Source organism: Musa acuminata, chromosome BXJ2-11, assembly GCF_036884655.1.
Source record: "Musa acuminata AAA Group cultivar baxijiao chromosome BXJ2-11, Cavendish_Baxijiao_AAA, whole genome shotgun sequence".
NCBI classification, from domain to species: Eukaryota; Viridiplantae; Streptophyta; class Magnoliopsida; order Zingiberales; family Musaceae; genus Musa; species Musa acuminata.
The window spans coordinates 31,787,427-31,800,060 of record NC_088348.1 but is presented as its reverse complement, the minus strand read 5'-3'; the positions used below and the strand labels follow the sequence as shown (position 1 = coordinate 31,800,060).

General features: G+C 39.1%; 2 protein-coding genes across 8 annotated transcripts; both read left to right on the top strand.

Moving 5' to 3' along the window:
• Nucleotides 1–2,415: 2,415 nt before the first annotated feature.
• On the top strand, nt 2,416–7,619 carry LOC135626856 (uncharacterized). 3 transcript variants are annotated; one of them, XM_065132614.1, is made up of 8 exons: nt 2,416–2,549; nt 2,631–3,060; nt 3,184–3,295; nt 3,443–3,564; nt 4,853–4,938; nt 6,122–6,231; nt 6,315–6,344; nt 7,516–7,619. In XM_065132614.1, exons 1-8 carry the CDS (start codon nt 2,450–2,452, stop codon nt 7,570–7,572), a joined length of 1,047 nt encoding a protein of 348 aa, XP_064988686.1. In that variant the 5' UTR covers nt 2,416–2,449; the 3' UTR covers nt 7,573–7,619. The 3 variants fall into 3 exon arrangements, with proteins under 3 accessions (XP_064988686.1, XP_064988685.1, XP_064988687.1); XM_065132613.1 differs by having other exon boundaries at nt 3,178–3,295; XM_065132615.1 differs by having other exon boundaries at nt 3,178–3,295; nt 7,502–7,619.
• A 12-nt stretch (nt 7,620–7,631) lies between these two features.
• Nucleotides 7,632–11,742, top strand: LOC135626857 (dof zinc finger protein DOF5.3-like). 5 transcript variants are annotated; one of them, XM_065132618.1, is made up of 3 exons: nt 7,632–7,771; nt 7,992–8,162; nt 10,788–11,742. In XM_065132618.1, exon 3 carries the CDS (start codon nt 10,791–10,793, stop codon nt 11,592–11,594), a length of 804 nt encoding a protein of 267 aa, XP_064988690.1. In that variant the 5' UTR covers nt 7,632–7,771; nt 7,992–8,162; nt 10,788–10,790; the 3' UTR covers nt 11,595–11,742. The 5 variants fall into 5 exon arrangements, with proteins under 5 accessions (XP_064988690.1, XP_064988691.1, XP_064988688.1 ...); XM_065132619.1 differs by lacking the exons at nt 7,632–7,771; nt 7,992–8,162 and adding an exon at nt 9,565–9,750 and having other exon boundaries at nt 10,788–10,909; nt 10,991–11,742; XM_065132617.1 differs by lacking the exons at nt 7,632–7,771; nt 7,992–8,162 and adding exons at nt 9,615–9,750; nt 10,507–10,644.
• The last annotated feature ends 892 nt before the right edge of the window (nt 11,743–12,634 follow it).

Genomic DNA, 12,634 nt, shown 5'->3' with positions numbered 1-12,634 from the left:
CCTTATACAGTTGATTTCAATAATTGATATTATTATTTTTTGTCAACTGGTCTAATATTTTCACATATCATGTCAGCTTCTATATAAATTAAATATCTAAAAAAAATTTGTATCCATTCTAAACTCACTAAACAATAGTGAACTTCTAAATCCAGAGAAGCCTACTATTCAGTAGGTTATGAGAGGCTTTCCAGTGAACAGGAGTTTATAAGCATTGATTAGAAGAATCTGAATCGATTGCTGCTGGTTAAAGTCCTTGTCGATCACATTAAATATGTTTAGATCTTGCAAGTGAGCATCAAATGTCACCACCTTGGTGGTAATTTGCTACCTTTGTTTATTCACCCAAAGAGGACCACTATAATTTCTTCCTTCTCCATTATTGTTCAAGTATATGCATAAAGTGAGATCCAAAACCTCTTTTATTTTATATCTTAGCCCACTCGGAGTCAAGGTATCCAACACATCATTTATGTTAATTCTTACGAGTATTCATTCATCGTCGAAAACTCAAAAAATTAATTTTTAAATATAATAACATTTGAAAAATGGAGTTGGCTCGAAACATCGAATAATCATCCTCCGATCTAATTTCATAATTTTAAAGAGTATATAACTAATACTTACTATCCTGAGAGTGATTACATTATCGTAGTAATTTTAGAGGTAATACTCAGATGTATAAGAAAGATTTATCCAAGTGAGTCACATCGGATACAGTGACTAACCAATCGAAGATAGATAGAGTCCAAAAGCTGCTTGGCAACAGATCGTGCAAAGCCTCAGAAAAAAGTGCAGTGAGCACATCACACTGCACTTTTTAATCTTCAAACATCATTTATTAGGTCGATAATTGTACTATGCACAATTTCTTTAAGCTTCTTTTATTCTATCAGATAATATTTTATATTCATGTATACCCCCTCGACAGCGCAGAAATGAGTTATGATGAAAGGTGTAGCCAACCACCAAGTAATCATCCTACCTTCTCATCTTTTCCTCTCTCTCTCTCTCTCTCTCTCTCTCTCTCTCTCTCTCTCTATGATCATAGTCTTGTCTTCCTCACCGACACCGTCACCTACCTATTTTTTATGGCCATTGTCTTTCGAGTAACATTTTGGTTAATCTCATATCGAAAATAAAAAAATCAACTTATAAAAATATAATAGATATATTATTAAAAATTTTAATTTAAATATTTTGATCGATGATTTGAATTCAACCAAATTGACATGCCAATAATCGTATTGGATAATATCATTATCACTACGTTTCTTGTATCGTATAGTATATAGCATACTTGTATATTCAACAAAAATATACGATATCGGAGCATGAGATGAAATACTTTTTATGTGAAAGCCAAAGAAATTGCAAAAAATCGATAAATCTTAGAAACTAACATATTTATTATTACTTTCATTAATCCAACATATATGTTTGTGCTTTCTTATTTGGGTGAATTTTTAGAAAAAAATTAATTTTTATTTTGTTCAAACCAAGTCCTAATTTTTTTTTTTATGTTAGAACTCCTACTTCTCAAAATGACATTAAGAACCCGATCGAATTGCATGCTTTTCCAATCAAATCAATTCAGTTTAATTTATGATCAATTATAAAACTTAAAAGTAAATGAAAAAAGATATATCATATTTATTTTGAAATTTTCCATCCAATACCGATTAGACTTTTTCTACAAATCATTTTTAAAATGTCAAAACTTGATAATTAAGGTTGGTGAAGACTTGAACTAATTAAAGTTCAGCTACAATAGTTATGGATAGAATGATAATAATTTGATCAAAAAAATTATAATCAGTTTGATACAACTAGTTTGGTTGAAAAATGGATTTTGGTCGATTATTTATTTTTTTAATCTCAAAAATAGGAAGGTTTAATCTCAAAAATAAAAAAATATGATATTTTTTTTAAGCTTAATATTTAGAGTCTCTTTTTACTATTGATAATTTTTTATTATTTAAATTTTTAAAAAGTTTAATAAAAATATCTTACTATTTATAGTCCTATTATTGTTTATTTTATCTTTTTTTTCTTTATGCATAACTCATGTGATCGTCGTGCATTTTGACTCTCTCAACTTATGCTTTCAATTGTTGATCGTTGTCATCCAATCTATGCTCTTTTAATCTAAATTCTTTGTCATTAGCCTATACTTCGATGTAATTCGATATTATTTTATATCACTCGTTATTTCATTGATATTGTTCTCCTCTTATAACGATAGTGATGACGAAAGAGAGGAATAAAAGAAAAAGAAGATGAAATAAATGATATTTATATTTATTTATGGATAATATTTTAAAATTATTAAAAATAAATAAAAATAAGATTATAAATAGTAATCTGATTTTTTTTTTTCCCGAATTCTATAAGACTCTCACTTTTGCTTTTGCTTTTAATTCTATTTGTCGCTTCACAAAATAGAGAAATGGCGTCGAGTGGTGGCGTTGCCACCTTCTTGGTGGTGAACGGCGTCCTCTTCACCGGCGACGTTCCCCCTGTCGCGACGTTCCTCCAGTCCAGCCCTGGTACCCTCACCCGTTGCTTCCCTTTATTCCCTATGATAACAGCTGACGCCGACGTTTTCCCTTACGCTCGCCCTCTCTCAGGCGCTTACACCACAACGCGCACCCACGGCGGCGCCTCGCTCGTCCTCTTCTGGGATCGTCACCTCCGCCGCCTCGCCCACTCGACCCGCATCCTTGCCCGGTCCCACCCAAGTCTCTTCGTCCTCCCCCTCGGATCGGCCGCAGCCGCCGGCGGCGACTCTACCGCGCTCATCGACTCTATCGAGAATCTGGTCCACGAATCGCTCCTGGTCGGGCTCCGCTTAGCTCTTCGGGAGCGCGACCGCGCCGGGTCGGATGACGAGCTGGCCATCACGGCCTTGGTCCGCGGCCGCCGCGAGACTGACTGCCTCGATGTGCTCCTCCATCTTGGGTTTTTCGTTCCGCCGCCATTCGGCGCCGTCGGAGCCCATTTAGCGGTCGCTGGCCGCGGGAGGGAGCCGGCGGAGGCCAAGTACTCCGATTGGGTGCGGTGAGCCCGTGGATGTTTTCTCCATCCGTTCATGTGCTATCCATCCACTAGGGTTTAAGATTTCCCTTTACTTACCTCCCTTTATTAATAGTGGTTTGATATTCTCTTCGATGCTAGGGTTAGGCAGGGTATGGAGAAGGTGAGGCCTCCTTCGGCCACGGAGCTGTTATTGACGAACGACGGTGATAGGATTCTGGAAGGCAGCGTGACCAACTTTTTTGTTGTCTGTAGAAAGGTGAATGCTGAGCTCTCTTGCTCTTAACTGCTTATCTGCTGGTCATGCTTGATCACTTCGATTGGAATTGTTCTATTGACCGTGAGAACTTTTCTGGTGACTTTCAAGGCTCTTTAGCTTTCTGAGAGCATTTTGCCTCCTTGCCAGGTGGTAAATGGTCTCACCGATCTGCCTCCGTCAGATTCAGAATCATCATGTACATTCGTAGTGCAAACAGCACCTATAAGCGGTGGCGTTCTTCCAGGAGTTATACGCCAACTAGTGATCGAGTAAATTCTAGTCCCTTGAACAGCTATTTTGTCATATAATCGTTATATTTGTATAGTGAAAATACACAAATACGACAGATATATTTATGGTTTCTGGATCTATAATTATAAATTTGAAAATTAAGAGACAATCTTTAATGCTTTGAAACAATGATTGTCATTACATCAAAAACCCAGAAAGGTAACCGATGGAACAAATGATTTTCTGAAGTAAGAGATGTCAAAAGAAAAAGGTCAGATACACCATCATGAAATCTAGTTGATTTCAGAGGAGTTTAATGGTCGTAGTTATATCTAATGAGGTTAGTAGCTATTCGGCAGCTAGGATGTGAAAAGGCAGTGTGGTCTTGGAAGTTAGCTGATTGATAATTTGCACTCTTGGTGTATCAAGATGAACATTGAAAACCATCAGTCTGTGTTACTGGACATTGCTGTCAATCACAATTGCAGATTTCTCACCTGATAGCTATTACTCTTATCCTACCTATGTGACGTCTTCCCACCATGTTGTGTACTTTAATTCAAGGAAATGTTGGGTGGTTGAACCCATGGCTTGCATGAAAAGGCATGCTTTAACATCCACAAATATCTGAGCTGGAGCTAGAATTTCTATCACTCATGGTTCTCTCATAAAGGATAATGTGGCATGGTGCTCTTGATGCAATATGCATGGTTCTCTCACTCTTGCATCAAGTAGCTCATTTATATGCCTGCTATATTTGGCACCTTATGTTACTGATGCACTTCAGTCCGTGAACTGGTTATGAGTAATAATTACTTTTACATGGAAGTGTCTTAGACATTTTAAGTGGTAACATATACTCTCATATTAGTTTTAGTATTTAAGTATATAAATCTGATTTTATGTTCTGAGGAGCATGATGATTATTAGAATAATTAATCAGGCTACTTAAAAAATTATCTAACATTGGAATTTTAAGTAGCATATATTGTGAACAGTTGTCTGTCATCAGTCCTAGAACGTGAATTTAAACTGATTTGTACTTTTTGGTCTTTCCTGTAATTTTTTCTCATGATTTTACCTTGAATTATGTAGAAAGTGTAGGTTTATTCCTACTTTATTGAAGTTGTATTCGGGTGCATCCTGATATTTTTCCTTTTCAGAAATTGGAAGCTGTTTCATTACACCATGATCTATTGGTTTACTGAGTTCCCTTAGACATTTGAACCTTACAATGGCTATCAAGATGATAAACTAATTAAGTTTACTGTAATGCTATTTTCTGATGATTTATGTGCGCGCGCGCGTGTGTGTGTTTATATGCAGGATTTGCTCTAGTCTGGGCATCCTTGTGGAGGAATCTGCACCATCATGGTCCAACCATGAGCTTTGGCAGGAGGCCTTCATTACAAGTTAAGACAGTTTTCAATATTTTCGGCAGTTTAATTTCTGTACCACCTCTTTCTTCATTAGTAATTGTGTAGCTTTGATTATCATTGTTATTGAATTTCGAATGAGTATCTAGGTAGTTTATTGTTATACAGAACATATCATTTTGAGAAGGCGAGAATCTAGGCACTAGAAGAACTCTATTTGCATCTTTTAAGTTGATCCTGTGCAGCAACATATCTCGGCACTAGTACACTTTTCCCCATTCTGTAGTTTCTTTAATCTATGTTTTTAACGATCTTGTTCTTCTTGGCATTCTTCACATTGATGTTAGGTCCAAAAAATTGCAAAATGACAACATTGGTTAGAAGCACATTTCTACCTAATTGGGATTGAATCTATAGAATATTTTGTCATCTCCTAATTCCATCTTTTAGTGGTGCTTTATGTTGTTATTTTCTTCAGAAGATAGTTTCTTGTTCTGCAAATCCACTTAAGGATTTGAGTCACTTTAATCATAGTTATCAGGACTCAACTGGTCATCGACCCAGCCAACCCTCGGTAAATGGGTGATTGGTTGGCTGGTGGATCAATCAGTTGCAGCGGTTGGTTCGATTAGAAATATATAAAAATATGATCGTGTATATAAATAAAATTTTCTTCAATTTCGTGTTTTTCTTTTCTTGTTATCTTTCCCTTTTCTGCTACCTGACCTTTTTTTTTTCCTTCTTTTTTCCCTCTTCTTTTCTTTTCTTTCACTTGGCTCCTCATTTTTATTTGATTTTTTTTCCTTTAATTCCCTCCTCGTGTTAATCTGCTGCTGCTTCTCCTCCACCTCCTCCTCTCTTCTTTTTTGTCTCTGCCTCCCCTTCTCATGTCTCTGCTCTTCCCTCACTCTCCTCCACTTCACCTTCTTCTTCTCCATCAGCTTCCTTTTCTTATTTTCTGTTTACCAAACATCTCTTCTATATCCTAAGAACAATTATAATATGGTGACAATAAGCAGACTTCCCGAAAATGAAATAGCATGAATGTTTATGTTTTTTATCTATCTAAAATTACAAATGTATGAATGATGGTAAGCACACCCCTAATAGTGGGAGAGTATCCATGTAGCCGGCCATACATTTGTTGAGATGTTGTTCATATGTTTGTTGAGCAAAACATATATGTTTGCTTCCTGGCTTGGTCTGATATCGTTTAAAGGTAGCCTGAGGCTTGTGCAGCATGTTGAGACAATTCAAGCTCCAACTTCATTTAAAGAGTTTCACCTGAAAACTTGGAAGGAGTTGTCATGGGTAGTGAAGCGGTTTCAGGTGTGTGTACTTTCTATTTTCAGAATTTTGAGAAGCAATTATGATTATTCTTCTTCTGACTGCTATTGTTCAATGGAAAACAGGGTATAGGGCATATCACTAGACAAATTCAGGTATGCACCTTTTCCTGGTAATCACTTATCTTGTTTTGTGTATACTGAGTCTCTTGATTTGCATCATATGAACAAAATGTTTACCTTTCATGTCCTTGCTGATGCTACTTGTGCATTGGTTTGAGCAGCAAGTGTATTTTCTACTTGTATATAGAAGAATCTTTAGAGAATTTGAGTTGGCATTTATTAGATGCTTGATGGTTATATTAAGCTTTTCTAATTCCAATATCATTTTTTAGAACTTATTTTATTCAAAATCATATTCTACCCTAGCAAACTACATGACAAGAAATTGAAACAGGATAATTACAATGGAGAAAGATTTTGAAACTATTGTGCGACCACTGACTGCCTCTTAGGTTAAAAACACCATTAAATAGTTGTAAGAATTTCTTTGCTTTGTGGGCTGGGTTATTAAAAAGCATAATAACTTATAAAATTTGTACTATTAAATTGATTTTGAGATAGATGAATGATAAAGTCGTAGAAGGTAGAACAAGAAATGTTAGTTATCATGAATAATTAGGGGATGTATCGAATGAAAATAAATTGAAAGATAGCTGTTCAAGGTTTTGAAGTAGATTTTGAGATAGATGAATGATACAGCCGTAGAAGGTAGAACAAGAAATGTTAGTTATCATGAATAATTAGGGGATGTATTGAATGAAAATAAATTGAAAGATAGCTGTTCAAGGTTGACTCCTCAAATTGCCAAATGCACCAAAAAGATTGGGCCAGTTGATTGACATTTGTCTGAAAAGAAAGGAAAAGCATAGAAGATTTTGTTGGAAACAATAAAAAAGGACTTGTTAATCTTTTAATTAATTAGTTAACGAACAATAGTTTCTTATGGAGCTCAATGGTGGAGAAGTGTTCATGTCGTTGACCTCACTCGTTGGGAATTATACCTTCTCGTCATTGCCATTGTTCTGCTGGTATGATATAATGGTAAGAATATTGCAAGTGACTTACAATTTGCCCTTGGCTATTGACATGCCAAACTTAGGCTCAAAAACCCATTAGTGATTGATTGGTTCTCTTTATCCTTGTGTTCTTTCCTGAGATTTCTGACTCTAAATAAAGCATATTATGTGCCTCCGCTTTATGTTGCTGTGTCTTTCATGTTCTTACCAAAAATAGTATGACCTTTCATTAAGCTGCTGGCTCACAGAGTGAATTAAGCAAAAGGATGGGAGCAGATGGATACAAGATAGGTCAACATTCCTAAGACCAATAAGCACACTGATTCCAAAATTTCGAATCCGTAAGACGGTGGCATCACTAAGAAGATTGCAAAATTCTTACAAACGGAGTTGTCATGGACACATCAAGAGACATTACTGTTTTGCTCAGCTACATCTAACCTAATGGATTGATCGTTACAATAAGGCGTAATTTATCTTATTTTACTTGAGCTGCAGAACCAGGTATGCAACATCATGCCAAAACTTAAATCTTAATTTCAGCATAGATATCATCCCAGATAACATGCTAATGCAGTGTGCTTCAATTTCAGCATAGATTTTTATTGATAATTTTTACAAAACGTGATTACAATCTTACCAGCATTAGACCTCATTCTACATTACTATTTGCTCCATGCCGAACTGATGTGATGAAAAACTATTGTCTGTTTCTCCTGATTAGGGCCAACGCTTCGAATCAATAAGCTGCAGCACCGTCCAGCTTGTGTTATATGAGGTGATCTAATTGAAACACATCATTACGTGACTACATTGCTCGGCCTCCTTTAAATGCTATACGATAACGTGGATATCGATTCAAAGGTTTATGAACTTATGTGGATTTTTTTAAAGGGTAAGTAATGAAGCATACTTTACACTTTTAGAAGTTGGTTTCAAATTCTCACATTGATAAGTGAAACGGGTGGCGATATAACTTGCCAACGTTATATCTCTATTTGCATGCGAGTTAGGAAAGTTTTATCTTTCATTTTATGGTTTTCTTATGTTTAAAGAGAAATTAATTTAGCATGTGAAAGGAATGATTTTTCTCATGCTTTACCTAAAAAGGGAAAGAAAAAAACATAAAAATCATGTGAGTATGATTTTATTTAAGTCCTAAATCTTAAATGAGTCTAGTAAAATCACTTGAGGTGAAAATATAACGGGTTTGATATATTAATTATATATTAGTATTTTTATAGTTCATTTCAAATATTTGACAAATCAGATGCTTATATTCCTTCAATCAATTCCACGATCGGAAGCGGATAGATCATCCAGTTTTCTTTTTTTAATGTCAATTGCTGATGTCCTTTTTAATTTTAAGAATTGATTTGATCAAATCAAATCAAATCAAATCAGATGATGGTTGACATAAATAAAGAAATATAAGGGGTCATGTCGACCGTCGCTCCCGTCTTTTTTTGGCCGTGACTCGGAACCAACTTTTGACGGCTGTCATGCATCCCGGCCTTCTGTCGGGCATCGGTTCTCCCTGCCGTTGGGTCCCGCCCCACCGACCATAACGTGTGGCTGTCACAACGTGGGTCCCACCCACCTTCCCCTCCGTCCGCCTTATTCCTTCGTTCCTTCCGTCCGTCCGTCCTCCTCCGTAGCTAAGGTAGAGAGAGAGAGAGAGAGGGGGGCGGGGGGGCCATAAAATGGTTCGGCAGAATCACGTTCGTCTCAGTGAAGGAGTCCACCAAGCTTGCCCGCACCCATACGATGGGCGCGTCTTCCAATCCAACGGTTCGATTCGTTCCATATTGCGTCGTCCTCAGTCCGATCGAAGACTGATTGATTTGGTCAACCGTTCAACGATCAACGTCTGCATCAATCCGTCTCGTCCTCAGTCCGACCTGAAACAATACCCGGCGGCCGGCTGATGTGGCTCATCGCCGTGAGCTCCACGTTGGCCAGTCGCCATTTGGCCGATCGCGTGACGTCCGCTAGTTTTAGACTAAAGACAGCCAAGGCATGAAACCGAGCCTCACTTGGAATCTTAATGGGAAGCGCGTGAAGCAATTCATACATACATCACATTCGCACGCCATGAAAGCTTGGGAAGGGCGGTGGGGCCCGGTCCACCGAGGAGTGATGTTTTGTGCTTCACGCCAAGGTGGGTGGGACCCTTCTCTCGAGGAGTTTGTGGTTGAAGACGCGACTCCACCATTCTTTTCCTTCCTCCTTTAATAATAATAATCATAATAGTAGTAGTAGTAGTATTTTTCCGGGATCAAAGACGAACGCATTTCTTTCGTACATAGTCTAATCATTCCTCCCTCTCCTCTCTCTCTCTCTCTCTCTCTCTCTCAACCTTATTTTTTATGGGCTGAGGGAAGAACTCAATTCTGCTTTCCTCTCTGTCACCTTGGCTTCCTCTGGAGAGAGACTTCTCTCTTCCTTCGGCGTGCATGGAGATCTCTAATGCTCGCCATCAGGTATGATCGACAGTGGGAATTCACTAGCCAAGAACTAGTTTCTCTTGCTTCTTTCCTCATCTTGTCCTCTTCATCATATAGCCTCTTTCATTTCCGGTTGATCCATGATGAGCCATTCTTCTCATCTTTCTCGGCTTAAATCTAAAGTTCGTGTTGATCATCGCGTCGTGCTCCCTTTTCTAACGTATTAAGAAAGAGATCAAGGACTTTGATTGTTTGATTGGGTTCTTTTGTGTATCGTAAATTCATTCGGCTATGTAGTTTCCTGATAGGGCTGCGGCCTTGGCATGTTTCAAAGCGAACACATTCCGGTGGAGATTCCGACACCCGAAGAAAAAAGATTCTCCATTTCTCATTTTTATGCTCCTTGTGTTTCTGCACTGTGTGAAGGCCGAGATACCAAAGAAACCTATTATTGTTGTTTCCCTCTTCTTCCATTCGGATGACTGTTTGCGTGAGAAAGCACTTTTGCTTGTTTCCTAGGGTTTGCTCATGCATCCTCCATATGCTTCCAACATGAACTAGAGATTTTAAGAGGATTTCTTTTTCTTTTCTGGAAGCGACTACGCGCTGTTCCTTCTCTTTTACGAGAACAGATACAACCAGGGAGATCCATGTTCTTCTTCTTCTTCTTCTTCTTCTTCCATTATCCTTCCCAAGTCCTTTGGTCTGACCAATAAGAGTTCTTCCTTCTTGTATTCATCTACTTGAAGGCGTTTCAGACTTGCATCTTTGATTTCTGACATCCCACTATAGCTGTTGTAGATAAAGTTGCAGCGCAGCATGTGGGCTTGTTTCCAAGGACAGAATCATTCATGACTCGGTTTTCTAAATGCATGATGCAGAAAACTACAAGTACAGAGAAGGGAATAAAGGAAATAATATATTCACATGGTATTACAACTTGGTAGCGAAGTGTGTGTGCCCTCTAAGAGCAGTAGTTGAGAGATTTCCGCTTTCTGAACGTAGCGTCAAAGCATCTCTTAGATTTTGTAGGTGATTGGAGTTTGGTAATGTCTTTTTCGGTGTACCCACAGGCAATGGGCAGCCGTGGGCCGGAGGAAGTCGTGGCATGTCCCAAGACCCAGCAGCAGCAGCAGCAGCAGCAGCAGGATAGGAAGGCAAGGCCTCATCCGGAGCACGCCCTGCAGTGCCCCAGGTGCGCCTCCACCAACACCAAGTTCTGCTACTACAACAACTACAGCCTCTCCCAGCCCAGATACTTCTGCAAGGGATGCAGGAGGTATTGGACTCAGGGAGGCTCCCTCAGGAATGTTCCAGTGGGAGGTGGCTGCAGGAAGACCAAGAGATCCTCCTCCTCTTCATCCAAGAAGGCAGCCCCGTTCCTCGTCCCTCCACCCCTTTCACATGATCCGAGTGACGACCTCACGAGTCTTCAAAAGCCACTGCCGATGAAGCAGTTTGGTTCGGATCATGAGAATGGCCATAACTTTCTCGTAGGGAACACAAACACCGACCCGTTTTCTTTCCTCGTAAACGATTCTGACCCAATGCCATCTGCTCCAACCGCAACGAAAGGCTTCCTCGACTACCTAAGAAATGGCTTGGTCGACATCTCAAGCCCGAGCAGCTTTAGCAACATCGACTATGACTACGGCCTTGGAACCAGTGGCAGCTGGGGGATGCCAACCGGTGCAGGGCTGAGTGGTGCAACGGCAGGCACGACGACTTGCCAAGGGTCATGCAAACCTATGGACGGAGGGGATGGCCACGTAGAGATGAGTCTTCTATGGCAGGATGGATCCATGGATTCAGAAAGAGATTACTGCTGGAACGGCGTCGGTCCTTCTTGGCAGGGACTAATCAATAGCTCCTTGATGTAAGGTGCCATATTTATGGCTAGCTGTTGTATTTTTGTTCTGCAAGCTGTTCGACTCTCTCATGTATCTTCCCATCTCCTCTCTCGTTTCCCTTTATATTATTTTATGGGAGTGGTGACCTCAAAATTATATGGAGATCAGTTTGCAGTCACTCTCTTTGCATTGCATCGTTGGCCGCAGGAGCATCATCTTTTGTATGCAAAAGGAGCAAGGAAATGGTCGTGGATACATCATGAACGATTCTGGAAAGGAGTGGGTGGTGGTGTTCCCCAAAAATTCTCTTCATGATTGCTACTCATCGAAATCGTCTTTGGTTTGCCTACGGAGAAGAAAGGTAGCAAATCTGCGCAAAGAAACATAAGAACACACCTTATCTAAGTTTGGGACTCTGGAATCCTGGAGGTGGCTTCGTGGACAAGCATAGAAATCTTAGTGGAACATGAGATCGATGTTAGCAGTAGTGCAATCTGAGATACTTGGCGTTTTCTTGCTCACAGGAATGTCATAACCTACAATCTTTGAAATACTAATCTTTTGGTTTTTTCTTCCGCTTTAGTTCATCTCTCTTTTTTTCTTTCTATTCAAGAAATATTTAAGATGATAGAAAATTGTGGATCAAATTTTACTATGTAATTCGATCTTTGCTTAGTAACGTAAGGAAATATCTTCTCCCATTCATATTCCTTTTTCTCCTACATTTCTACGACACCCCTTATCTTGCTACATGATTACCATTCATTACCCTTCTAATTCTCCTGGAGATTAGATTGCAGGCTGTTAAACAGCGAAGTGACGATGCTCGGTCTCCTTCGTCATAAAATCCAGTCGAGCTTATTGGATGGCGATCGAAGGCTTTTTACAATGGGCTCCTGAGAAGTAGACCATCTGTTGCATGTCATTCCTCATATCTTTCATGCATCAGATGTTGTTTTCTATAACTTCTCATTCCCTTTGATCGTGCTTCTTCTCGACTCCATGGAAATTTCCTCTCTCTCTCTTGATCAGTAGAATCTGATCAGTGTGATCTCACACCAAGTACCTTA